The sequence below is a fragment of the Scyliorhinus canicula genome, chromosome 6, assembly GCF_902713615.1.
Source record: "Scyliorhinus canicula chromosome 6, sScyCan1.1, whole genome shotgun sequence".
Lineage (NCBI taxonomy): Eukaryota > Metazoa > Chordata > Chondrichthyes > Carcharhiniformes > Scyliorhinidae > Scyliorhinus > Scyliorhinus canicula.
Window position 1 is genome coordinate 120849565 of NC_052151.1, and position 27862 is coordinate 120877426.

Below are 27862 nucleotides of genomic sequence, written 5' to 3' on the forward strand. Positions count from 1 at the left end.
AAAACTCAACCTCACATATAATAAGGAGAAATGCATTTTCCGCACCACCAGGCGGGCCATCCTCGGCTACATCGTGGAAAACGGAGTCCTAGGACCCGACCCTGACCATATGCGCTCCCTCTTACAACTCCCTCTCCCTCACTGTCCCAAGGCACTCAAGAGGTGCCTCGGATTTTTTTCTTACTATGCCCAGTGGGTCCCCCAGTATGCGGACAGAGCCCGCCCACTATTTAAGGCCACCCTCTTCCCACTGTCAGCCGGTATTAAGGCGGACATCGCTAAGGCCACCATGAGTGCAATAGATGAGTCTGTCCCGTTCCAGGTGGAGAGCGAAGCCTCAGAGGTCGTTCTCGCTGCCACTCTGAACCAGGCAGGCAGGCCAGTAGCGTTCTTTTCCCGAACCCTCTCCTCTTCCGTACTTTGACACGCCTCAGTTGAAAAAGAAGCCCAAGCCATTGTGAAAGCCATGCGGCACTGGAGGCACTACCTCGCAGGTAGGAGGTTTACCCTCATCACCGACCAAAGATCGGTTGCCTTCATGTTTGACAATTCGCAGCGGGGCAAGATCAAAAATGACAAGATCTTGCGGTGGAGGATCGAACTCTCCACCTACAATTACGATATCGTATATCGACCGGGGAAGCTCAACGAGCCCCCAGATGCCCTGTCCCGCGGCATGTGCGCCAGCGCGCAAGACGACCGTCTTCAGGCGATCCACAATGACCTCTGCCATCCGGGGGTCACCCGGCTCGCCCACTACATCAACGCCCGCCACCTGCCCTTCTCCACTGAGGAGGTTAAAGCCGTCACCAGGAATTGCTCGATCTGCGCGGAGTGTAAACCGTACTTCTATAGACCAGACAAGGCCAACCTGGTAAAGACATCCCGACCCTTTGAACGCCTGAGCATCGATTTCAAAGGGCCCCTCCCTTCAACTAATCGCAACATTTATTTCCTCAACGTTATAGATGAATTCTCCCGTTTCCCATTTGCCATCCCATGCCCCGATATGACCTCCCTTACAGTTATTAGAGCCCTGCACAGTGTCTTCACCCTGTTCGGTTTCCCCAACTATGTCCACAGCGACAGGGGTTCATCCTTCATGAGCGACGAATTGTGTCAGTACCTGCTCGACAAGGGCATCGCCTCGAGCAGGACTACCAGCTATAATCCCAGGAGAAATGGGCAGGTGGAGAGGGAGAACGCAACGGTCTGGAAGACCATCCTACTGACCCTACGGTCCAGGAACCTCCCGACCTCCCACTGGCAGGAGGTCCTCCCCGATGCGCTCCATGCTATTAGGTCCCTCTTTTGTACGGCCACGAATCGGACTCCTCATAATTGCCTATTTGCCTTCCCTAGGGGAACTATTACGGGGGTCTTGCTTCCACCCTGGTTGAGGACACCGGGCCCTGTCCTTCTCCGAAAACACATTCGGACACATAAGACCGACCCCCTGGTAGAGAGGGTCCAACTCCTGCACTCAAACTCCCACTACGCGTTTGTTGAACACCCCGATGGCCGACAGGACACCGTTTCCCTCCGGGACCTGGCACCCGCAGGCTCTATTACCACTACCGCCGATGTACCTCCCATACTACACCTCACCGACTTCCCAAGCCCTGCGGCCCTGTGCCTATTTGCTTCCCGCGCTCCCTTCCGCCCGACACACCGGTTCGCAGGAACAAAGCTCAGGAAGAACCATCCTCGGAGTCCACCCCCGGACCCGCACCGAACATCCTTCCACAGCCATTCGAAACGGCTGCTACACCAATGCTTTGTCGGTCGCAACGCACGATTTGGGCGCCGGACCGACTGAACTTGTAGACCCGTCACCCCAGCTGGTGTTGTTTTTTTAACAGGGGGTGAATGTGGTGAATGTGTAACCACTATAATTCACACTGTACATTACTGTGTCCCTGTGGGCTCCATCTGTGAGCCGTTGCGTGGATCTGCCCACAGGGGGAGATGAGGAGCATTTACAAGGCTCCAACCGTGGCTCTCTCCCTTCAGTATAAGTGCTGCAGTCCTGCGAATCCGCCTTCAGTTCAGCACAGTCGCAGGCAGGCTCAGTTGTAAGCCGATTAAAGCCACAGTTTACTCCAACTCGTGTCTCTGGTTGAATTGATGGTCGCATCAAGTGGGTAGACCTTCAGTGTCTTCTTTTCGGTTAGGTGAGCTGGGTAGACTGTCAGAGTCTTCTTCTCTGGGCTCAAAATAATCTGGGTAGACTGTCATAGTCTTTTTGTTGTTTACGTGAGCGTGGCAGACTGTCATAGTTGTCTTGCAGTGCACTTGAGCATGGCAGACTTGCATCGTCTGCTGCTGGCTTCTCAGATAAGGTTGCTAGACCTTCATGGGCTTGTTCATGCAAGGACTGCACTCTGGAGTCTTGCATTGCTTCCATCTTGGAGTCTGTCAACGAGTTGTGCAGTGGTCTCGCTGTGAAGTCTGTCATCGCTTTCTGTGGAGTCGGGGACTCTTTGTGGTGGGTGGACCACTGTTTGTGGTGCGTGGAGTACTGGTTTGGTGTCAGGCCGCTCTCTGTGCGCTCATACCGCTCTCTGTCTCTTGGTGTCAGGCTGCTCTCTGTGGGCCCTGTACCTCTCTCTGTCTCTTGGCGTCAGGCTGCTCTCTGTGGGCTTGTACCTCTCTCTGTCTCTTGGCGTCAGGCTGCTCTCTGTGGGCTTGTACCTCTCTCTGTCTCTTGGCGTCAGGCCATTCTCTGTGGGCCCTGTACCGCTCTCGGTCTCTTGGCGTCAGGCCACTCTCTGTGGGCCCTGTACCGCTCTCTGTCTCTTGGCGTCAGGCCATTCTCTGTGGGCCCTGTACCGCTCTCTGTCACTTGGCGTCAGGCCATTCTCTGTGGGCTTGTACCGCTCTCTGTCTCTTGGCATCAGGCCGCAGCAGAATCCTGTACTCAAGGGTCAGGATGTCGTCTGTGCTGGGCTGAGGATCCTCAAATCCGAAGAACTCGTCCATGTCTGTGTCGAATTCTGAAATGTACACATCATCTTGTTGCGGTTCGGATTTGGTACTGAGGTTGCCACGTCCAATGATGAAATCATCTTCCGAGTCGTAGTCTTCAAGGACCATATCATCACTGTTTGTGTCGGAGCTGTCATTGTGCTCGCTATGTCCAAGGAAGAAATCAATGTCTGAGTCGTAGTCTTCAAGGACTAAATCATCTCTTAGGGCCATGCTAACTGCTTGTTGCAGTGTTCTGCTGAGGTTACTGGCTGAAGTTCAGGCATTGTGCTGTCGTTCCAGTTGAAAGAATTGTGTTTTCCGGCTTCAAATTTCTTTTTCACTATTTTGGGACATTTCCCCTTTAAGTGGGCATGTTCCGGGGTCTCTGACATCATGATGCTTGTGATGTAGAGTGTAGGAATGGATTGCACATGTGCAAATCGCTTTTCCTTTACTGTGCGCTGTTTGCGCAACTGCACATGTGCAAAACACTGTTTTGCCGGTTCGTATCTTCGTATCTTCTGGGGAACTGCGCATGTGCGGCTCCTTTCTCAAGATGGCTGCTAATCAAAACTGCCGTTTTCCTCTGCTGAAAGCCTACCTGTGCCTCGTACTGAGTAGAAGCTTTATCTTCTCAGCATCTGCCACGCCATCTAGTTGGATGCTACCATATAAATCTCAAATCTCTGTTGGCACTGAGATTGCCGTGGTACCTGAGCTGCTGAGGAACCGGAATCTCGAACATCTTGCCTGGGTGCTGTTGCTGGTAGTCACGGATCTTGAGTTGAACTATATAGATTCAACAGGTACTCAATGATACCATGTTGTGTTATGCTTCTTCATGTAGCTTAAGCTGCTTCCATTTAATTTCATTTCATTCATTTCCTTGATGTATGCTCTGACAAAGGAAGGTTCAGACTTGAAGATAGGTTCAACACATTTATTGAACAGTTAACAATTCTCCTACTTGTGTTTGACTCTCCTGCTAATCTTGCTATAGTAATTCAATCTAAATAACCAGTCTTCTCTAAGCCATGCGGTGGGTGTGATGCTTCTGATCTGCCCCTGTCCTTCTCTCTGTGTGTCGCCTGTGGAAAGAGAAAGAGCATATGTGCCCTGTCCTTTTATATGGATAGCCCCCTTATGGTAGTGTCACCTCTGGGTGTCTTGACTGCCCATTGGTCGTGTCCTATTCTATGTGTTCATTAGCTATATGTCTGCATGTCATGATCTCTCTGGTGCTACTTCGAGTGTTTACTTAGTCTTAGTGTATTTACATTAACCCCCTGTGTATTTACAGTGATGCATATCACCACACAGATCACCCAACCATGATGCTACCCCCGGTGGCGATGCCGACCGCCACTCCAGCAAAATACGCCGCCGTGCAATCAGAGAGGTGAAGGCCAAGACATCAGCCTTCTGCCTCGCCATTGGCTCTGGCTTTTCTGAAACCCCAAATGTCACCAAAGGGTCCGGCCCCACTCCCTCCTCCACTATCTTGGCTAATACTGCGAACACTCCCACCCAGAATCTTCCCAGTTTTTGGCAACCCCAAAACATGTGCGTGTGATTCGCTGGCCCCCGCCAACACCTCTCACACTCATCTGCTGGCCCCTGAAAGAACCCACTCATTCTCGCCCAAGTCATATTCACCTTGTGTATCACCTTAAACTGTATCAGGCTCATCCTTGCACATGAGGAGAGCTTGTTTACCCTGCGCAGTGCCTCACTCCATGTTCCTCAATTGATCTCTCCTCCCAACTCCGCTTCCCATTTCTCCTTGATCTTCACCACCCACTCGTCTCCCTGCTCCCCCAGCCACTTGTATGTATCCCCAATTCTTCCCTCCCCTTCCACATCCAGCAGGGTGTACCTGGCAACCTAGGGAACCCCCTCCAGACCTTTTGCGCAAAGTCCCTAACCTGAAGATACCTGAACTCACTCCCCCTCGGCAGCACTACACTCTCCCTTTGCTCTTCCAGACTGGCAAACCCTTCCTCCAAATACAGATTCCTCACCTTGACCAGCCCCACTTCCCTCCGCTAATGATTCTCGCACAGCGGCATTAGCACAGACATCCCTTCCACCCTATAATGCTTCCTCAACTGATCCCATATCTTCACTGTGGACTGCACCACCGGGCTCCTTGAATACCTACTCGGAGCCATTGGCAATGCTGCCGTCACCATAGCCCTCAAACTAGGCCCCTTACAAGATTCCTCCTCCATCCTAAACCACTCTACCCCTTCTCCTTCCCACTACCGCCATACCTTGTCCACATTCGCCGCCCAATAATAATGAAGCAAGTTCGGCAAATTCAACCCCCCCGCTGCCTCTGCATCCCCAACCTCGGCACCTTCCCCGCCCATACAAAATCAGAAATGATCGTGCCTACTTTCCAGGGAGATAGAGAACCTAGTGGAGTGGTGTAACGACAACAATCTCTCCCTCAATGCCAGCAAAACTAAAGAGCTGGTCATTGACTTCAGGAAGCAAAGTACTGTACACACCCCTGTCAGCATCAACGGGGCCGAGGTGGAGATGGTTAGCAGTTTCAAATTCCTAGGGTTGTACATCACCAAAAATCTGTCCTGGTCCACTCACGTCGACGCTATCACTAAGAAAGCACAACAGCGCCTATACTTCCTCAGGAAACTAAGGAAATTCGGCATGTCCACATTAACCCTTACCAACTTTTACAGATGCACTGTAGAGAGCATCCTATCGGGCTGCATCACAGCCTGGTATGGCAACTGCTCGGCCCAGGACCGCAAGGAACTTCAGAGAGTCGTGAATACCGCCCAGTCCATCACACAAACCTACCTCCCATCCATTGATTCCATCTACACCTCCCGCTGCCGGGGGGAAAGCGGGCAGCATAATCAACGATCCCTCCCACCCGGCTTACTCACTTTTCCAACTTCTTCCATCGGGCAGGAGATACAGAAGTCTGAGAACACGCACAAACAGACTCAAAAACAGCTTCTTCCCCACTGTCACCGGACTCCTAAATGACCCTCTTATTGACTGACCTCATTAAGACTACATGCTGTATGCTTCAACCGATGCCAATGTGTATTGGTTACATTGTGTATCTTGTGTTGCCCTATTATGTATTCTCATGTATTTTCTTGAATTTTGTTTAATTCCCTTTTCTTCCATGTACTGAATGATTTGTTAAGCTGCTTGCAGAAAAATACTTTTCACTGTACCTCGGTACACGTGACAATAAACAAATCCAATCCAATCCATGTAGGCCAGATAAGGAGAACAGATTTCCTTCCCCAGATGGGTTTTTACAACAACGACAATGGTTTCATGGTCATCATTAGACTTTTAATTCCAGGCTTTTATTGAATTCAAATTCAACCATCTTCTCTGATGGGATTTGAACCCATGTCCCCAGAGCATTACCCTGGGTCTCTGGATTACTAGTCCAGTGACAATACCACTACACCCCTGCCTCCCCTTCATTGTGGGGGTGAACCCACACAGACATGGGGAAAATGTGCAAACTCCACACGGAAAGTGACAATAAACAAATCCAATCCAATCCCAGAAAAAGGCCTTTTATATAAAGAGCGGGAGAGCTTGAAAGATAAACAAGAATCTCGGCAGAATATTCATTTTCTCCACTTGGACCCTCCCCGCCAGCGTTAAGTGCAGTGTATCCCACCTCTTAATATCCTCCCTAGCCTCCACCACCAGCTTCGTTAAGTTCCACTTATGGAGCCCCATCCATTCCCTCGCTACCTGAATCCCCAAGTACCTAAACCTATCCCTCTCTACTGTAAATGGCATTCCCCCTAAATTAGCCCGCTGTGCCAGGCCATTCACCAAGAATACCTTGCTTTTCCCTACATTCAGCCTGTACCCTGAGAACCCTCCAAACCTCCCCAACAGGCCCATAATCCTTCCCATGCTCTTCAACGGATCCGAAACATACAGCAAGAGGTCATCGGCAAACAGCAACACCCGATGCTCCCTCTGTCCCCTCATAACCTCCTGCCACTCCGTCGACCCCCTGACTGTCATCGCCAATGGCTCTATGGCCACCGCAAACAGCATGGCGGCACCGGGCACCTCTGCCTCGTACTCCTGCGTGTGTCAAAGCTTTGTGAGCTCACATCATTCATCCTCATTCTTTTTTTTTTATAAATGTTTTTATTCAGTTTTCATATTTTATATTGAACAAATTACAAATTGTTAGGAGAAAGAAAAAAGAAAAAAAACAAACACGCAAAAATTAACATACATATTTACAGGTAAGCATCTTCGTAGTAGTAACTGCGCCCCACCCCCCCCCCCCCCCCCCCCCCTCAACATGTTTATTTAGTTTGGTTTTGGGCCTTAGCTAGCCATCGAACCCCCGTAACGAACCTGTAGCCCCCCCCCCCCTCCCGCTACCTTCCCCCGACTATTCTTCCTCTTGTACATTGGCCATAAATAGGTCCCGGAACAGTTGCATGAATGGCTCCCACGTTCTGTGGAAGCCGTCGTCCAACCCTCGGATGGCAAATTTGATTTTCTCCATTTGGAGAGATTCCGAGAGGTCGGACAGCCAGTCCGCAGCTCTGGGCGGTGCTGCCGACCGCCAGCCAAACAGGATTCTACGGCGGGCGATCAGGGAGGCAAAGGCAAGGGCGTCTGCCCTCCTCCCCAGGAATAGATCTGGCTGTTCTGAAACCCCGAAGACCGCCACTATCGGGCATGGCTCCACCCTCACTCCCACCACTTTGGACATTACCTCGAAGAAGGCTGTCCAGTACTCCACGAGTCTGGGGCAAGACCAGAACATGTGGGCGTGGTTGGCCGGGCCTCTTTGGCACCGTTCACATCTGTCTTCCACCTCCGGGAAGAACCTACTCATACGGGTTCTTGTTAAGTGGGCTCTATGTACCACTTTTAGTTGCGTCAGGCTGAGCCTTGCGCACGTGGAGGTGGAGTTGACCCTATGCAGTGCTTCGCTCCAGAGTCCCCACCCGATCTCCATCCCCAGGTCGTCCTCCCATTTCCTCCTTGTTGCGTCCAGTACGGTGTCGTCCCTATCTACCAGTCGGTCATACATGTCACTACAGTTCCCTTTCTCTAGGATACTTGCGTCCAGTAGGTCTATTCATCCTCATTCTTGCCCTTGGTGCAACATACAGCAAATCTCCAAATAATTCTGGATGGCCTCCCTTCCCGCCCACACACCTCCTCATCAACTAAGTCCTACATCCAATCTCCATTGCGGGCACTGAGCCCCCTCCTTGCTCACCCGTAGATCAACCCAGTGTGGGGCATGGTCCGACACCTCAATCGCCGAATACACAGCATCTACCACCCCCGCCAGCAAAGCCCTGTTCAAAATGAAAAAATGAATCCGGGAGTACACTTTGTGCACGTGGGAAAAAAAAGGAAAACTCCTTTGTTCTTGGCCGTCTGAACCTTCATGGAACTACCCCGCCCATCTGCCCCATAAACTATTTTAGTTCCTTCGCTGTGGCTGTTACCCTCCCTGTCTTTGAACTCGACCGATCCAACCTCAGATCAATGACCGTATTAAAGTCCGCCCCCATGATCAGCCTATTTGAGTCCAAGTCCGGGATCTTCCCCAACACCCGACTCATAAACTCCGCATCATCCCAGTTTAGCGTTGTCCCAGCATAGATATTCACTAATACCACCGGCATCCCTCCTAGCTTCACTCTCACCATAAGGTACCTACCCTCTGAATCCCCCACTATACTCCCCACCTCAAATGACACCCGCTTATTGATCAAGATCGCTACCCCTCTAGTTTTTGAGTCTAGCCCCGAATGAAATACATTCCTCAGCCTAGTCTGATCCACTGCCCTCAGGTGTATGTCCTGTAGCATTGCCACGTCCGTCTTCAAACTCTTCAAATGCGCGAACACGCGAGCCCTCTTGGGCGGCCCATTCACCCCTCTTATGTTCCATGTGATCAGCCAGGTCGGGGAGCATCCCCCCCGCCCCCACCCCCACTCTGATCAGCCATCACCCCTGTTAGGTCAGCCTTCAGCCCATGCCTCCTCAGGCCCACCCTCGGATGCCCACCGTCCTCGACCTCCAATTTGTCTCCAAGTGCCAGTCCCTCCCCTGTCAGCAGAACAATTCCCCCTCCCCCCCCAAAAAAAACAAAATAACAATCCCAACCCCCTCAAAACAATTTTTCACCTGCTCATCCCCCACGGCGCTTCCATGAGCTAGCCTGCCCAGCTAGCCTGGTAGCCCCCACCCATGGTGCCAAGCAGCTTACCCCCCACTGATCTCCCCACCCCCCCCCCCACTGCCTAAACATACATATGCAAAACATCACAATTCCCAACAAACACAACGAAAAAAATTCCACCCACCATCCCCCATTAAGAACAAGGTTCATACGCAAACAAAACTGAGCAACAGCCCAAAATTTAGTCCAAAAACAATGCACACAGAACCCAAAGAGAAAAAAAATCTAAGAAGCATAAGTACAGAATTACTCGCATCCAAGTTCAATGTCCTCCATCACCTGCCAGTCAAAGTTCATCGGCTCATCCGGCGATCCAAAATAAAGTTCTTGGCCCTCGTAAGTGGCCCACAAACGAGCTTGGTACAGCATGCCGAACTTCACACCCTTCTTAAAAAGGGTCGATTTAACTTCATTGAAGCTCACCCTTCTTTTGGCCAGTTCCACACCCAAGTCCTGGTAAATGTGCAGCTCGTTGTCTCCCCATTTGCAGCTCCTCGTCTGCCTGGACCACCTCAAGATCTGTTCCTTGTCCAGGAACTGGTGCATTGGTACCACCATCACCCTCAGCAGCTTCCCCATAAGCGCTCTGTGCACCCTGTCCACCTCCAAGGTCCAGGTAAACGCATCTTCCCCCAGCAGTTTCTCGAACATACAAGCCACATATGCTCCTGTGTCTGATCCCTTGCTGCCTTCCAAGAGGCCAACGATCCTCAGGTTCTGCCTCCCCGACCTGTTCTCCAGAACCTTCACCTTCTCTTGCAGCCTTTTCTGGTGGTCCTTCATCATTCCTATCTCCACCGTCATTGTGGCTAGCTGGTCATCATGCTCAAAAACCGCCACTTCCATCTTCTGGATCGCCTGGCCTAGGCTTCCAATCTTTGCTCCACCCGGTCAATCCCCATTTTAATGGGGTCCAGATTAAGACCTGTCTTTGCTTGGCAAAGTTCTCCTGGAGAAAGTCCACCAGCAGCTCTGTTGACGATTGGGCTGACAGACCCAGTTCCTGAGCCTTGGCCATATTATTCTGTGTTGCAGACTCCACTCCCTTCTTTAACCAACGATCTCTCCTTTTCAGACCACTTCTGGTCCACGAATCCAGACACTGGTGAGGAATCCTACTCCTCTACCTCACCAATTTCCTGTTTTGCCGATCAAATCCCCCATAAGTCGGGGGGAAAAAGGTCACAAAGATCCACCACGAGCGGGAGCTACCAAAAAAGTGACCACTCAACTCCATGGCCGCCTCCGGAAGTCACTGTTTGAAGACAATGCTAAAGATTTATTTCAAAAGTCCTGCATCAAAATATATTTATTCAGTGTCCATCATAAAACACATTATACTGTCTTTATCTAATGACAATATTTAATTAGTCAATTCTTCTCACAGAAGCAAAACATCTTCAATATTATTCATGTTAATATGTTTTAGAAAAAGACGGTTTGGTTTAACAAGTAAATTACTATTAATTGAATTTCTTAAAATCAGCCAACACAAAATTACTTGAACAAGGATCAAGTAAAAAAAACTATTTTCCAGTACTGTGTTTAATGTTAAACTTGAAGATATTATCCCCAAGACAATTACTAATTTGAAGGTTTTTAATTCTGCACCATTCCTAAAGTCAAACATTAATGAAACTGTTAGCTACTCAATAACCCAACCAATAATTGGTTTCATTATTTTATACATGGGCTTTTAACAGAATCAAAGATGCAGCCTGATAACCCTAGTCCCTTTACAACCATTAATCATACAGCCTTTTCAGACTGAACAAAGTGTTGAGTCAAACTAATGCTTTTAAATCATTTTTATTACTAAAATATGAGACCAACAAATTATTTCAGGCTGAACAAATATTTCACGAATAATCTATTTATTTGGTCATTTTGGAACTGTTTAGCTGTAACAGCCAGGGGCTGTTTAGCACAACGCTAAATTGCTGGCTTTGAAAGCAGACCAAGCAGGCCAGCAGCACGGTTCGATTCCCGTAACAGCCTCCCCGAACAGGCGCCGGAATGTGGCGACTAGGGGCTTTTCACAGTAACTTCATTTGAAGCCTACTCGTGACAATAAGCGATTTTCATTTTCATTTCATTCAACTGAACATTTCTTTCAGATTTACATGGGTTTCATAAGACAGATTTGGTTAGTGCTTTGTTTAGTGACTTTGGGGTCCACATGATGAATCTCAGAGATTAAACTCAAACTTGATGACAGAACTAAGTCATCAATATTAGAGTCAAAACACATGCATCATTTGCCAACTTTGTCCATAATTTCACGATTTTTCGCTGCCAATTTGTGTTCCAATTCCAACTTTGAAATCATGATCATTTCTAGCAAGAGTTTAAACGTGACATCCAAGGAAGTGTGCACGATACCGCGTTTCTTGGAGCGTCCTGCAAAGGCCGCTAGCATATCTTGGTCAGCTTCTTGAGTGGACATGAGGCTTTTTGTATTTAAGGAAGGTTCACGTAGGAAACGAGTGGCTTCTTTAGCAAAGATATCTTTCACCATCTGCTGGTAATTTGGTGGTAGCCAAGAACTAATCTTCAAGTAATTAGGATTTTGTTCCAAAGACTGGCGCAATTTTTCCTTCAGATTGGAGGAAAGAGGTGTGTCATTTTCTTCATCAGTGGCTGTATTGACATTGGGGTCCCGTTTGTCAAAGATCTTCAAATCTACAGCACGACACACAGAGGGAGGGATGCGAGTGACAAGCAGTAAACAGGCTGCAAGGAAAATGAGGGGAGTTGGCGCCATGTTGGATACAAATCTGCAAATAAACATATGAGAATCTGGGTTATAGCAGAGCCTGGTATGGCAATAATACATTTTCTTAAAATCTAGTTTTACAGGTCAAGTTACACACTGGAGACAATTTAATGCAATTTATTTTAATATTCTACTGTAAAGCATTCAAATATATAGTAATATGATGGAATATCTAACAGGCAAATGATATCTAAAATATTAGGAAATTATTTGAATAATTGGTTGGTTTAGGATACTTTTTGATTTGTGCATTTTTGATTAAGGAAGGACCTGCTTGTATTGTTTTTTGCAGCTTACTCATATCTTGTTCGTACTTTGTCACTGTTGACTATATATATATATTTTTTTAAATTTGTTTATGAGATGTGGGTGTCGCTGGTTAGGCCATCATTTATTTCCCATCCCTAATTGCTCATCAGAAGATCGTGGTGAGCTGCCTTCTTGAAGCGCTGCAATGTTGAGGTGTAGTACACCCACATTGCAGTTAGGGCAGGAGCCAGCAACACTGAAGGAACGGCGATATACTTCCAAGTCAGGGTGGTGAGTGACTAGGAGGGGAACCTCCAGGTGATGGGTGTTGTGTTAATCACCCTGGGGTAACACGGACTGCAACTGGATGCAGTTGTACTGGAAAGTATTCGTTGATGTTGGTTCAATACGTTTTATTGAACTTGTTAAGCAGTGCACACAATTTGCTGTGGGTTTCTCACTCTACTAATCTAAGCGTGCTTGTTATAATTAACTAGACCAGACTAGCTCTGAGCCACGTGGAGAAGGTGCTAATTGATATATACACCCTGACTGTCACTACAGTTGTCACCAGTGGAAAGAGGCAGAGTGCTGATGCCTCGTGTGTTTTATAGTGGGAAGCCACTTTCTGTTGTTCTGTCTGGTGATGGGTTGTGTTCTGTCCTGTGTGTTGATTGGCTGTACTGGGTGTCTGTCACTGCCTGTCTGTATATCATTATATGCATGAGTGCATATCATGACATCGCCCCTTTTAAAAAAAAATGTTGGCTTCTTGGAGGATATGTGACTGTATTTACATGTGGAACTATTTACATTGAATGGAAAGTGGATGAATATATACATAGGAGGTGTCCAGCGTGCAGGTACAGAACAAAATTTATAAGATAAATGTCTATAAGTCCAATCTTTGGGGCTTGCGTTGGATCCTTGTCGACCGCCTGAGCGGTGGGGATGGGGATGACGGTGCCTTGACAGGCGGGATTGCTGCCAGATTGGTGGCCTCGTGGTGCGAGGTGTCCGAGGAGGCATAACAACAGACGGAAAAGTAGGATCTAGTGGTGGGCAGGCAACTTTGCGCAGTGCCCTTCCATTGCGCCTGACAATGGAGCCATCAGCCATACGAACTAGAAACGATCTGGGAGCAGCCTGTCGAACAACAACGGCTGGGGCTGACCAGCCTCCATCAGGTAGCTTGATCCGAACAGAATCTTCCGGAGATAGCACAGGCAAATCGATAGCATGAGCATCGTATGTCAGCTTTTGCTGGTCCCTGAGTTGCTGCACCGTTTGCAGCACTAGGAGGTAATCCAGGTCTGGTAAGTGTATGGCCGGAACAGTCGTTTGCAGGTCTCTATTCATGAGGAATTATGCCGGAGACATACCGGTGGACAAAGGGGTTTCCCTGAAGCCAGAAGCTGAGTCCGCAACCTTGCAGAGCAGTTGCTTCACTATATGAACCCCTTTCTCAACCTTCCTGTTGGACTGCAGGTAGTGTGGGCTTGAGGTAATGTGGTTGATTTGGTACAAATTGGCGAAATTGTACCACTCTGGGCTGTTGAAGCAGGGACCATTGTCACTCATGACGTGGATTTGTTTGAGCACTAAACTCTGCAGACTGTGAGGAATAACGATACGATCTAGCTTGAGGAGGATCCCCTCGACGACTGTCAGGTCGTCCTTCGCATTGAAGAACTGAGGGCATTGCCATTTTTGCAAGCGATTTGCAAGGTGGTGCATTACACGCTTCAGAAGAGGGTCTCTGGCAGTCTCTTCACGAATGCTGGTCACCCTTTCATCTGAGGCCGGGAGGTTGCTGGCACACAGCTGCACCTGTGCTTCAATCTGGCAGATGAAGTCAACCCCTGTTTACAGGGTGAGGTAATGGAGCGGGACAGGGCATCCGCAATTATCAGTTCCTTGCCTGGTGTGTATACTAACTCTAAATCGTATCTTCGGAGTCGAAGGAGAATGCGCTAAAGCCTGGGCGATATGTCATTCAAGTCCTTATGAATGATATGGACCAAGGGCCTATGGTCAGTCTCCACTGTAAATGTGGTAGACCGTAGACGTAGTCACGGAACTTTACAATGCCGTTTAGGAGGCCCAGGCACTCTTTTTCTATCTGGGCATACCTCTATTCAGTAGGAGTCATGGCCCTTGACGCATAAGCAACTGGAGCCCAGGACGAGGAGTCATCCCTCTGGAGGAGCACCGCACTGCCATCTTGGCTTGCATCTGTGGAGACTTTTGTTTCCCTGTCCGGGTCAAAAAACGCTAGTACCAGAGCAGTGGCGAGCTTTGCTTTGAGCTTGAGCCACTCTGCTTGGTATGTGTGTAGCCACTGGAATGCAGTGGGCTTCTTCACCAGATGCCTGAGAGCCGTGGTGTGTGAGGCCATGTTGGGAAAGAATTTTTCCAAGAAGTTCACCATTCCGAGGAAACGTAGTACTGCCTTTTAATCTTCCGGGGTCTTCATGGCATTAATGGCCTTGACCTTGTCCGAATCTGGTCACACACCCGGCTGGGATATCTGGTCGCCCAAGAACTTGATGGATGACAGGCCAAAGGAACACTTGGCCTTGCTCAGCTTGAGGCCGTTTGCATGGACACGTTGAAAGACTTGTTTGAGACGAGATATGTGTTCCTCTGGGGTCGTGGACCATATGATTACATCATCTACGTAGACACACACACCCTTAATGCCCTCCATCATCTGCTCCATGATCCTGTGAAAGATTTCAGAGGCTGAGACAATGCCGAATGGCATACGGTTATAACAATACCATCCGGATATTGAACCAGGATGTCATCAATGTCAGCCTGAAGATCCACATTGGCAGAAGAAGACATGACATGGACTCGCTGTACGAGGTTGAGTAGCTTGCACGCATGGGCACCAAGCAGGGATGCTTTATCAGGCTTGACGATTTCGAATCGCAGTGTGGCATTGATGGTCTTGTTGGAGACGAATAGGTGACAGGATCCTAGTGCATTTATGGCATTACCATTATAATCGAACAGCTGGCAGGCTGGCGGAAGAATTTTGGGTTGCTTTTTAATGCGGTCAAAATTAGTTTGAGATAGGAGATTGGCAGAAGCACAAGTCTCCATCTTGAACCGTATGCTGCATTGATTTACGTGTATGACAGCACGCCATTTGTCCGTGGAATCCACATTGAGGATAGACAGGCGCCTTGCTGAATTTGAGGAGGCATACTCACATGTAGTGATGATGCCCACACGATAGGGGGACTCCAGGCAGTCGTCCTCTGGATCCGTAGTGTTACCAGGATCAGAATCCAGTAAACCTTGCTGTACACATCGAACGCGCTTGCATTGGAATTGGGATCGCTGGCCCTTGACTGGTGTTGCAGACCTGCACAAGGCTGCATAATGTCCAGGCTTCCCGCAATTTAAACATCGCCTGCCTTTTGCAGGGCTTTGCCACTTTAAATGGGCGGTGCCACAGTTCGGGCACATCATGACGTTGACGTTGTTACGCTCCGTGCGTCGTCGCACATGCGCAATTCGGTCAGCCGACGTTCGCACCTGCGCAGTTTGGTTTTCGGCCGCTTCGTTCTCACGTTCATGTTGCGCATGCGTGGGGCCCCGGGAAGCACGCAAAATGGCTGCTTTCATCGATATTGAGGCGCTGCATCCGGGCGATGGCCTGTACACCCTCGGCCTCGTGGGAGGCAAGTTTTTCGTATTCTGCCGATTTGAGACGGGAGTACCGATTTCACGCATGCTCATGCACTATACACGTCTCGATCGTGGTTGGCAGGGTCATGTTCTTAATTTTGAGGAGTTTCTCCCGCAGGGAATCAGAGTGCACCCCAAACACGATCTGATCCCTGATGATGGAATCAGCGGTGTCACCATAATTGCAGGACTGCGCTAATATATGGAGCTGAGTTAGAAAGGATTGGAAAGGTTCATCCTTACCCTGAAGGCATTGCTGGAAGATATAGTGCTCAAAGCTCTCTTTTGTTTCGACTTCACAGTGACTGTCGAACTTGTCTAAAATGGTCTTGAATTTGGTCTTGTCCTGGCCGTCTGTAAAATCAAGCGAGTTGAAAATCTGGATGGCTTGGTCTCCTGCAGTTGATAGGAGCAAGGTGATTTTTCTGGCATCGGACGCATCCTCGAGGCCTGAGGCCTCAACGTAGAGAAGGAATCTTTGCTTGAAGACCTGCCAGTTGGCGCCGAGATTGCCGGAGATCCGTAGCTGTGGAAGGGCCTGGATCTTCTCCATGCCACTAAAAGGCACTTGCTGGTCATCACGGAATCACTCGAGGTAAGCCACTTAGAGAAAGTAGATGACTGGTACCATGCCATGTTAATCTGCATGGGGTAACACGGACTGCAACTGGAGGCAGTTGCACTGGAAAGTAGACTCCAAATGTTGATGTTGGTTCAATACGTTTTATTGAACCTGTTAAGCAGTGCACACAATTCACTGTGGGTTTGACACTCGGCTAACCTAAGCGTGCTTACTATAAATAACTAGACCAGGCTAGCTCTGAGCCACGTGTAGAAGGTGCGAACTGATATATACACCCTGACTGTCACTACAGTTGTCACCAGTGGAAAGAGGCAGAGTGCTGATGCCTCGTGTGTTTTATAGTAGGAAATCACCTTCTGGTGTTCTGCCTGGTGGTTGGTTGTGTTCTGTCCTGTGTGTTGATTGGCTGTACTGGGTGTCTCACTGCCTGTCTGTATCTCATTATGTGCATGAGTGCATATCATGACAGTGGGGTTCCGAGGTATTTGCTGCTCTTGTCCTTCTAGACGGTAGTTGTCATGGGTTTGGAAGGTGCTGTCCAAGGAACCTTGGCTACCACTGTTTGTCGGTGGTGGAGAGTTTGTATGTTTGTGGAAGGGGGAGCAATCGAGTGGGCTGCTTTGTCCTGGATGGTGTTGATCTTCTTGATTCTTGTTGGAGCTGCATTCATCTAGGCAAATGGATTACATTCCTGACTTGTACCTTGTAGATGGTGGACAGGCTTTGGGGGTCAGGAGGTGAGTTACTCACCGTAGGATTACAAAGAACAAAGAAAAAAGAAAAGTACAGCACAGGAACAGGCCCTTCGGCCCTCCAAGCCCGCGCCGACCATGCTGCCCGTCTAAACTAAAAACTTCTACACTTCCTGAATCCATATCCCTCTATTCCAATCCTATTCATGTATTTAAGCCATAGACCTGCCCTGGTAGCCACAGTATTAATATGGCTAGTCCAGTTCAGTTTCTGATCAATGATAACCCCCAAGATATTGATTGTGGGAGATTCAGCGATGATAATGCCATTGAATTTCAAGGGGCGATGGTTAGATCCTCTCTTGTAGGAAATGATCATTGCCTAGCACTTGTGTGGTGCAAGTGTAACTTGCCACTTGTCAGTCCAAGCCTGAATATTGTCCAGGTCTTTCTGCATTTGGACATGAACAGCTTCATTATCTGAGGAGTCGCGAATGGTGCTGAACATTATGCAGTCATTTGGGAACATCCCCACTTCTTACCTCATGATGGAAGGAAGGTCATTAATGAAGCAGCTGAAGATGGTTAAGCCTAGGAATAGCTATCCAAGGAACTCATGCAGTGGTGTCCTGGAGCTGAATGATTACCTTCCAACCACCACAAACATCTTTCTTTTTGCCAGGTATGACTCCAACCAGCTGATAGTTTTCCCCTGATTCCCATTGACTCCAGTTTAGCTCAGGCTCCTTGATGCTGTACTCAGCCAAGTGCTGGCTTGATGTCAAGGGCAGTCACTTTCACCTCACCTCTGGCATTCAGCTCTTTTCTCCAAGTTTGAACCAAGATTGTAATGAGGTCAGGAGCTGAGTGACCCTGGCGGAACCTAAATAAAACTTCTGTGACCAAGTTACTGCTGAGTAAATGCCACTTAATTGCACTGTTGATGACTCCTTCCATCATTTTTCTTTTGTTTTTTTTAATTTAAAGTGCCCAATTCTTTTTTTTTCCTAATTAAGGGACAAATTTAGCATGGCCAATCCACCTACCCTACACATCTTTGGGTTGTAGAGTGAGGCCCATGCAGACATATGGAGAATGTGCAAACTCCACACAGACAGTGACCTGGGGCTGGGAACAAACCTGGATCCTTGATGCCGTGAGGCAGCAGTGCTAACCACTGTACCACCGTGCTGCCTTCCTTCCATCACTTTGTTGATGATGGAGAGTAGACTGATAGGACGGTAATTGGCTAGATTGGATTTGTCCTGTTTCTCGTGTACAGTACACACCTGGGCAATTTTCCACGTAATATAATATTTTATTGTCACAAGTAGGCTTACAGTAACACATCCACTTCTCCCTCTTCCAGGCAGCAGGGGCATCCCTCTATCCTCCAGGCAGTCTGGGAACAGCCAAGGAACATTAGCAAGCCCTCAGGCAGTCTTGCAGCAAGAAAGCAGGAGCTCACAGATCACACACCCCATGTTTGGGGCTGTGAAGTGTTCACTTTACTACGATTGCCAGAAGCCGCCACGGTCAGTGGGAGTTGTGGGTGGCCAGTGGGACAGACGGGTAGGAGCTGCTGTTGCCCTTATTATGGGTACACATGATCCACGGGGTGGTATGGCAGACCCATGGACGCTGAGGCACCCACCACACCCCTAGCCCAGGGGTGGCCCTACCCCTCCCCACCGATGGCCCACCACCAGAACCCGCCAAGGCCGCCCCACATGGATGGAGGGGGGGGGGGGGGGGGAAAGCCCCCCTGCTGGGGCAGCAGTGCCCCCAGGAAACTAACTGGGATTGAAGATGGATACTCACCACCTCGGATCCGCACAGCAGTCATTCAGCCAGATTCATGTTTTCATAAGGTGTACTAATCGGCGCCCCATGACAACTTGCTGGGGAGGCGGTTAGAATATAGGACGACATCAGATAGGGGGTTGTTCCTCTTAATTGTATGGATTGGTGATAATTGGTTTCTCACTACGTCAGTGCGGGATTCGGTTCTCGTCAATGGGAATGGGCCAGACTCCACACAGACAGTGATCCAAGCATGAATCGAACCCGGGTCCCTGGCGCTGTGAAGCTACTGTGCTAGCGTGCTGCCCAGATTTTGACCTCTCCCATGATCAAATGGCCACGTCACGCTCTCACTCATACGCCATGCGATCGTTAAATAGTGTTCGTTGATGGAGGATTAAGATTTACATAGTGTGAAGTATTTGGATCCAAATAAGCTTTCTATTGGGCAGAGAACTACAGAAGGCAATTTAGAGTTCAGGGCAAACAAACAAAATAGGAAATTCATGCAAGTTTTTTCATAATGATCTTAAGAATTAGGAGCAGGTCCTTTGGCCTCTTGCACTTGCTCCACCATTTGATAAATTCATGGTTAGATCTGATAATTAAAAAAGAGAATAATAGAACTGTAGAACGGAAGGACTTGATGATAGAACATACAGTGCAGAAGGAGGCCATTCGGCCAATCGAGTCTGCACCGACCCATTTAAGCCCTCACCTCCACCCTATACCCGTAACCTAATAACCCCTCCTAACCTTTTTTTTTTGGTCACTAAGGGCAATTTATCATGGCCAGTCCACCTACCCTGCACGTCTTTGGACTGTGGAAGGAAACTGTAGCACCTGGAGGAAACCCATGCAGACATGGGGAGAACCTGCAGACTCCACACAGACAGTGACCCAGCAGGGAATCGAACCTGGCACCCTGGCGCTGTGAAGCCACAGTATTAATCACTTGTGCTATCGTGCTGCCCATTATGATATATTATTCGGAAAGGGCTTTCAGATTTATTAGTTGCAGGATCACATCAGGATGGTAATTTGAAAGGTTGGGATGATGTAGTGATAACTGTCTCCGATATAAGATGTCATTGATCTGGATAGTGTGGAACAAGGGGGCAAAGACTAAAACTGCCACAAAGACAATTATGTCAGATATCCAAAATGTTTTCATGCAGAGAATGATCAGCACAGAGGGATCTGGGATATCCTACTAGACGAATCACAAAAGGCCGTCTCCAGGTAAAGCAACTAATTAGGAAAGCTACTAGAATGTTTTCATTTATTGTGAGGGGAATTAAGTACAAATGTAGGTAGGATGTGCTTCAGTTGTGCAGGGCCCTAGTGAGTCCACATCTGGAGTAGATTGTGTTCAGTATCAGTCACCTTATTTAGGAAGGAAGCAGTTCAGAGATGTTTACCTGACTAATACTTACATTGAGTGGGTTGCCTGATGAGGAAAGGTTGGACAGGTTAGGCTTATAATCCCTGGAGCTCAGAAGAGTAAGAAGCAACTTGATTGAAACATATAATATCCTGAGGGATATTAACAGTGTGGATGTGGAGAGGATGTTTCCTCTTGTGGGAGAATCTAGAACTAGTGGTCATTGTTAAAAATAAGGGATCACCGATTTAAAATGGAGATGAGGTGAACTTTTTTCACTCAGAGTCGAGAGTCTTTGGAACTCTCTTCCTCAGTAGTTGGTGGAAGCAGAATCTTTTGAATATTTTTAAGGCAGAGGTGAATAGGTTCTTGGTAAACAAGGGGATAATAAGATGCTAGGCGAATGCAGATTTGAGGTCTCAGATCGGCCATATTCTTCTTAAATGGCAGAGCAGGCTCGAGGAGCTGAAAGGCCAATTCTTGCTCCTTGTTCGTATGTAACACTGGTAACTATCTTTAGGGTGAAGTAGTGGAACAAAACAGTTCTTTTGAAGAGACTTAAAGGGCATGACACATTTTTTCTTTATTCTGGGTGGATGAGCTAAGTTGAACCAATAACTACTCTTATTAGTATTCACCTAAAGATCTTGTAACTATTTACAAAGTGAGTTGAAATTCCCCCATGGCACGCAGATTTGTATCCGAAGGTTCCATTGCAACATTAAGTGTTGTGAAGATGCATTGAAATTATGGAATTGGCAGGTGTTGATGCACACCTACAGCAGGCTGCAGTATCGACAACCATTGCGTATTGGAGATGGCTGTAAATAAATGGGTTTTGGACTTCTGCACAATGCCCTGACCACCTTCTAATATTGAGTACAAGATTACATATGATTACCTAGTATGGAGCTTGTGAAGAATACAGCAAGTCAATTTATATTCCCGGGCATTTGAGGCGGGGCACTGAGGTACTTTGGTCCTCCGTCATCAATGATCACTACTCTTACCTTTTATTCACTTAACATAGAACATAGAAAATACAGCACAGAACAGGCCTTTCGGCCCACGATGTTGTGCCGAACCTTTGTCCTAGATTAAGAACAAATTAATCTACACCCCATCATTCTACCGTAATCCATGTACCTATCCAATAGCTGCTTGAAGGTCCCAAATGTTTCCGACTCAACTACTTCCACAGGCAGTGCATTCCATGCCCCCACTACTCTCTGGGTAAAGAACCTACTTCTGACATCCCCCCTATATCTTCCACCATTCACCTTAAAATTATGTCCCCTTGTAATGGTTTGTTCTACCTGGGAAAAAGTCTCTGACTGTCTACTCTATCTAGTCCCCTAATCATCTTATAAACCTCCATCAAGTCTCCCCTCTCCTTCTCCGTTCTAATGAGAAAAGGCCTAGCACCCTCAACCTTTCCTTGTAAGACCTACTCTCCATTCAAGCAACATCCTGGTAAATCTCCTTTGCACCTTTTCCAAAGCTTCCACATCCTTCCTAAAATGAGGTGACCAGAACTGCACACACTACTCCAAATGTGGCCGTACCAAGGTTTTGTACAGCTGCATCATCACCTCACGGCTCATAAATTCAATCCCTCTGCTAATGAACGCTAGCACACCATAGGCCTTCTTCATAGCTCTATCCACTTGAGTGGCAACTTTCAAAGATCTATGAATATAGACCCCAAGATCTCTCTGCTCCTCCACATTGCCAAGAACCCTACCTTTCACCCTGTATTCCGCATTCATATTTGTCCTTCCAAAATGGACAACCTCACACTTTTCAGGCAGGGAAGAGATGGTCGAGTGAGGGAACCATGGTTAATAAGAGAGGTTGAATAAACTCCATCTGCCACTTCTCAGCCCAGTTCTGCATCCTATCTATGTATCTTTGCAGCCGACAACAGCCCTCCTCACTATCCACAACTTCACCAATCTTCGTATTGTCTGCAAATTTACTGACCCACCCTTCAACTCCCTCATCCAAGTCGTTAATGAAAATTACAAACAGCAGAGGACCCAGAACTGATCCCTGCGGTATGCCACTGGTAACTGGGCTCCAGGCTGAATATTTGCCATCCACCACCACTCTCTGACTTCTATCGGTTAGTCACTTCATTATCCAACTGGCCAAATTTCCCACTATCCCATGCCTCCTTACTTTCTGCATAAGCCTACCATAGGGAACCTTATCAAATGCCTTGCTAAAATCCATGTACACTACATCCACTGCTTTACCTTCATCCATGTGTTTGGTCACCTCCTCAAAGAATTTAGTAAGACTTGTGAGGCAAGACCTACCCCTCACAAATCCGTGCTGACTATCCCTAATCAAGCAGTGTCTTTCCAGATGCTCAGAAATCCTATCCCTCAGTACCCTTTCCATTACTTTGCCTACCACCGAAGTAAGACTAACTGGCCTGTAATTCCCAGGGTTATCCCTATTCCCTTTTTCAACAGGGGCACGACATTCACCACACTCCAATCCCCTGGTACCACCCCTGTTGACAGTGAGGATGAAAAGATCATTGCCAATGGCTCTGCAATTTCATCTCTTGCTTCCCATAGAATCCTTAGATATATCCCATCAGGCCCGGGGGACTTGCCTATCCTCAAGTTTTTCAAAATGCCCAACACATCTTCCTTCCTAACAAGTATCTCCTTGAGCTTACCAGTCTGTTTCACACTGTCTTCTCCAACAATATGGCCCCGCTCATTCGTAAATACTGAAGAAAGTACTCTTTCAAGACCTCTCCTATCTCTTCAGACTCAATGCACAATCTCCCGCTACTGTCCTTGATCGGACCTACCCTCGCTCTAGTCATCCTCATATTTCTCACATATGTGGAAAAGGCCTTGGGATTTTCCTTGATCCTACCCGCCAAAGATTTTTCAAGCCCTCTCTTAGCTCACCTAATCCCTTTCTTCAGTTCCCTCCTGGCTATCTTGTATCCCTCCAGCGCCCTGCCTGAACCTTGTTTCCTCAGCCTTACATAAGTCTCCTTCTTCCTCTTAACAAGATATTCAACCTCTCTTATTAACCATGGTTCCCTCACTCGACCATCTCTTCCCTGCCTGATAGGGACACGTAGTATCTGCTCCTTGAACAAGTTCCACATTTCAATTGTGTCCTTCCCTGACAGTCTATGTTCCCAACTTATGCACTTCAATTCTTAACTGACAGCATTGTATTTACCCTTCCCCCAATTGTAAACTTTGCCCTGTTGCACGCACCTATCCCTCTCCATTACTAAAGTGAAAGTCACAGAATTGTGGTCACTACCTCCAAAATGCTCCCCCACTAACAAATCTATCACTTGCCCTGGTTCATTACCAAGTACCAAATCCAATATGGCCTCCCCTCTGGTCAGACAATCTACATACTGTGTTAGAAAAGCTTCCTGGACACACTGCCCAAACACCACCCCATCCAAACTATTTGATCTAAAGAGTTTCCACTCAATATTTGGGAAGTTGAAGTCACCCATGACTACTACCCTGTGACTTCTGCACCTTTCTAAAATCTGTTTCCCAATCTGTTCCTCCACATCTCTGCTGCTATTGGGGGGCTATAGAAAACTCCCATCAAGGTAACTGCTCCTTTCCTATTTCTGACTTCAACTCATACTACCTCAGTAGGCAGATCCTCCTTGAACTGCCTTTCTTCAGCTGTTATACTATCTCTAATTAACAATGCCACCCCCAACTCTTTTACCACCCTCCCTATTCTTATTGAAACATCTATAACCAGGAACCTCCAACAACCATTTCTGCCCCTCTTCTATCCAAGTTTCCATGATGGCCACCACATCATAGTCCCAAGTACAGATCTATGCCTTAAGTTCACCCACCTTATTCCTGATGCTTCTTGCGTTGAAGTATACACACTTCAACCCATCTCCGTGCCTGCAAGTACTCTCCTTTGTCAGTGTTACCTACCCCACTGCCTCACTACACGCTTTGATGTCCTGAACATTGGCTACCTTAGTTGCTGGACTACAAATCTGGTTCCCATTCCCCTGCCAAATTAGTTTAAACCCTCCCGAAGAGTACTAGAAAACCTCCCTCCCAGGATATTGGTACCCCTCTGGTTCAGATGCAACCTGTCCTGCTTGTACAGGTCCCACCTTCCCCAGAATGCGCTCCAATTATCCAAATACCTGAAGCCCTCCCTCCTACATCATTCCTGCAGCCATGTGTTCAACTCTCTCCCTATTTCCTAGCCTCGCTGTCACGTGGCACTGGCAACAAACCAGAGATGACAACTCTGTCTGTCCTGGCTTTTAACTTCCAGCCTAACTCCCTAAACTCGTTTATGACATCCACACCCCTTTTCCTACCTACGTCGTTGGTACCAATGTGCACCATGACTTCTGGTTGCTCCCCCTCCCCCTTAAGGATCCTGAAGACACGATCCGAGGCGTCATGGACCCTGGCACCCAGAGGCAACAAACCATCTAAGAGTCTCGCCCGTGCCCATAAAACCGCCTGTCTGTACCTCTAACTATTGAGTCCCCGATAACTAGTGGTCTCCTAATCTCCCCCCTTCCCTTCTGAGCCCCAGAGCCGGACCTGGTGCCTACCCCTGCTAGGTAATCCCCCCCAACAGTATTCAAAGCAGTATACTTATTGTTGAGAGGAACGACCATAGGGGATCCCTGCACTGACTGCTTCCTCCTCTTCCCACCTCTAACTGTTACCCAGCTACCTTTGTTCTCAGGTGTAACTATGTCCCTGTAGCTTCTATCTATCATCCCCTCAGCTTCCCGAATGATCCTCAGTTCATCCAGCTCCAGCTCCAGTTCCCTAACATGGTCTGTGAGGAGCTGGAGATGGGGTGATTTTCCCCCATAATTCCACACTACAACAAGGTTCTCAAACTTTTTGAAATTGAGAGGAGCCAGATATTTCACCTGCTGCTTCGAACACATGGAAACAAAAATATTGTAGATTAGTTGCTACTCTTTCATTTCTATTTATGAATTTTCATTTCTCACTGTTGCCACATCGGCCTACCGTACATTCATGTATGGTTCAGTTCACTTTGCAAAACATTTATGACTTTCAGGAAACATAAGAATGTCTGCCTCAGAATGGTTTTCCTCCAGATATTCAGAGAGCAGTTAAGAAAATCCAGATTACCCAGCAGACTTCTACAAAAAATTGGCGACAGCGCTGGCCCCGCACCTGCGGGAGATGTTCACAGACTCGCTAGCTAGGGGCACACTGCCACCCACGATAGCATAGGCTTCAATCTCGCTGATACCTAAGAAAGACAAAGACCCAACGGAATGTGGATCATACAGACCCATCTCACTGCTGAATGCAGACGCCAAAATACTGGCCAAAATCCTAGCCAAAAGGCTAGAAGACTGTGTACCTGAGGTGGTCACAGAGGACCAGACAGGCTTCGTCAAAGGTAGACAGCTCACCTCGAACATCAGGCGTCTGCTGAACGTGATAATGACCCCCTCCGGGGTTATCGTCTCCCTGGATGCAGAAAAGGCCTTCGACAGAGTCGAATGGAAATACCTCATAGAGGTACTGGAGCGGTTCGGGCTTGGAACAGGGTTCACCTCCTGGGTAAGTCTCCATACAACGCTCCCATGGTGAGCGTACGGACCAACAATACCAACTCCCAATGCTTCCAACTGCACAGGGGTGCAGGATGCCCACTGTCCCCACTGCTGTTCGCTCTAGCGATCGAACCACTAGCAATCGCGCTCAGGGCAGCAAAAAGCTGGAGGGGGATCCGAAGGGGAGGCAGAGAGCACAGAGTCTCACTCTATGCGGATGATCTGCTCCTCTACATCTCGGACCCACAGAGCAGCATGGACGGAATCATCGCGCTCCTGAAAGAGTTTGGAGCCTTCTCGGGCTACAAACTCAACATGAGCAAAAGCGAGATCTTCTCGGTACACCCACAAGTAGGGAGGGGGCAGCACTAAAGGGGCTGCCGTTCAAACAAGCCCGACACAAATTCCACTACCTGGGGATCCAACTAGTCCATGACTGGAAAGGGATCCACAAATGGAACCTCACCAGTCTGACGGAACACATTCCCACTCTCCCTCGCGGGGAGAGTCCAGACAATCAAAATGAACGTACTGCCCAGGTACCTCTTCCTGTTTAGATCCATTCCGATCTACATCCCCAAGGCCTTTTTCAAAGTGCTGGACAAACTAATCATAGTGTTTGTATTGGGGGGGGCGGGGGGGGGGGGGGGGGGGAGGAGGAGGGGATCCCAAAGAAGGTCCTACAAAAAACAAAATCCAGGGGGGCCTAGCCCTTCCAAACCTACAATTCTACCACTGGGCAGCAACAGCCGAGCGAGTAAGGGGATGGATCCAGGAGCCAGAGGCCGAGTGGATGCGCGCGGAGGAGGCCTCCTGCATGGGGACCTCCCTCCGGGCCCTCGCCACGGCAGCACTCCCATCCCCACCCAAAAAACACTCCAGCAGCCCAGTGGTGACAGCCACCCTCCAATCCTGGAACCAACTGCGGCAGCAATTTGGCCTGACCAAAATGTCGGACAAAGCTCCCATCTGCAACAACCATAGGTTCACACCAGCACTGACTGACGCCACCTTCAAAAGGTGGAGACAGGACGGGGGGACACTGACAGTCAGGGACCTATACACGGACGACAGGATCGCAACACTGGACGAACTGACAGAGAAATTCCAGCTAGCCAGGGGGAACGAGCTAAGGTATCTGCAGCTTAAAAACTTCCTATGAAAGGAGACAAGGACGCACCCACAACCGCCTCAACAGACACTACTGGAAGAACTACTGGACGCAAGCATACTAGACAAAGGAACTGTAGTGACATGTATTACCGACTGATAGAAAGGGCCGACACCGTACTGGACGCAACAAGAAGGAAATGGGAGGACGACCTGGGGATGGAGATAGGGTGGGGACTCTGGAGCGAAGCACTGCATAGGGTCAACTCCACCTCCACGTGCGCAAGGCTCAGCCTGACGCAACTAAAAGTGGTACATAGAGCCCACTTAACAAGAACCTGTATGAGTTGGTTCTTCCCGGAGGTGGAGGACAGATGTGAACGGTGCCAAAGAGGCCCGGCCAACCACGCCCACATGTTCTGGTCTTGCCCCAGACTGGTGGAGTACTGGACAGCCTTCTTCGAGGTTATGTCCAAAGTGGTGGGGGTGAGGGTGGAGCCATGCCCGAAAATGGCGGTCTTCGGGGTCTCGGACCAGCCAGATCTATTCCTGGGGAGGAGGGCGGACGCCCTTGCCTTTGCCTCCCTGATCGCCTGCCGTAGAATCCTGTTTGGCTGGCGGTCAGCAGCACCACCCAAAGCTGCAGCTTGGCTGTCTGACCTCTCAGAATCTCCCCAAATGGAGAAAATCAAATTTGGCATCCGAGGGTCAGACGACGGCTTCCACAGAACGTGGGAGCCATTCACGCAACTGTTCCGG

At 48.5% G+C, this 27862-nt stretch overlaps 1 protein-coding gene across 1 annotated transcript; it reads right to left on the minus strand.

Moving 5' to 3' along the window:
- Positions 1-11339: 11339 nt before the first annotated feature.
- LOC119966828 (UI-like) lies at positions 11340-11982 on the minus strand. The gene has a single exon (XM_038798803.1). It carries the CDS (start codon positions 11970-11972, stop codon positions 11463-11465), a length of 510 nt encoding a protein of 169 aa, XP_038654731.1. The 5' UTR covers positions 11973-11982; the 3' UTR covers positions 11340-11462.
- Positions 11983-27862: the final 15880 nt, after the last annotated feature.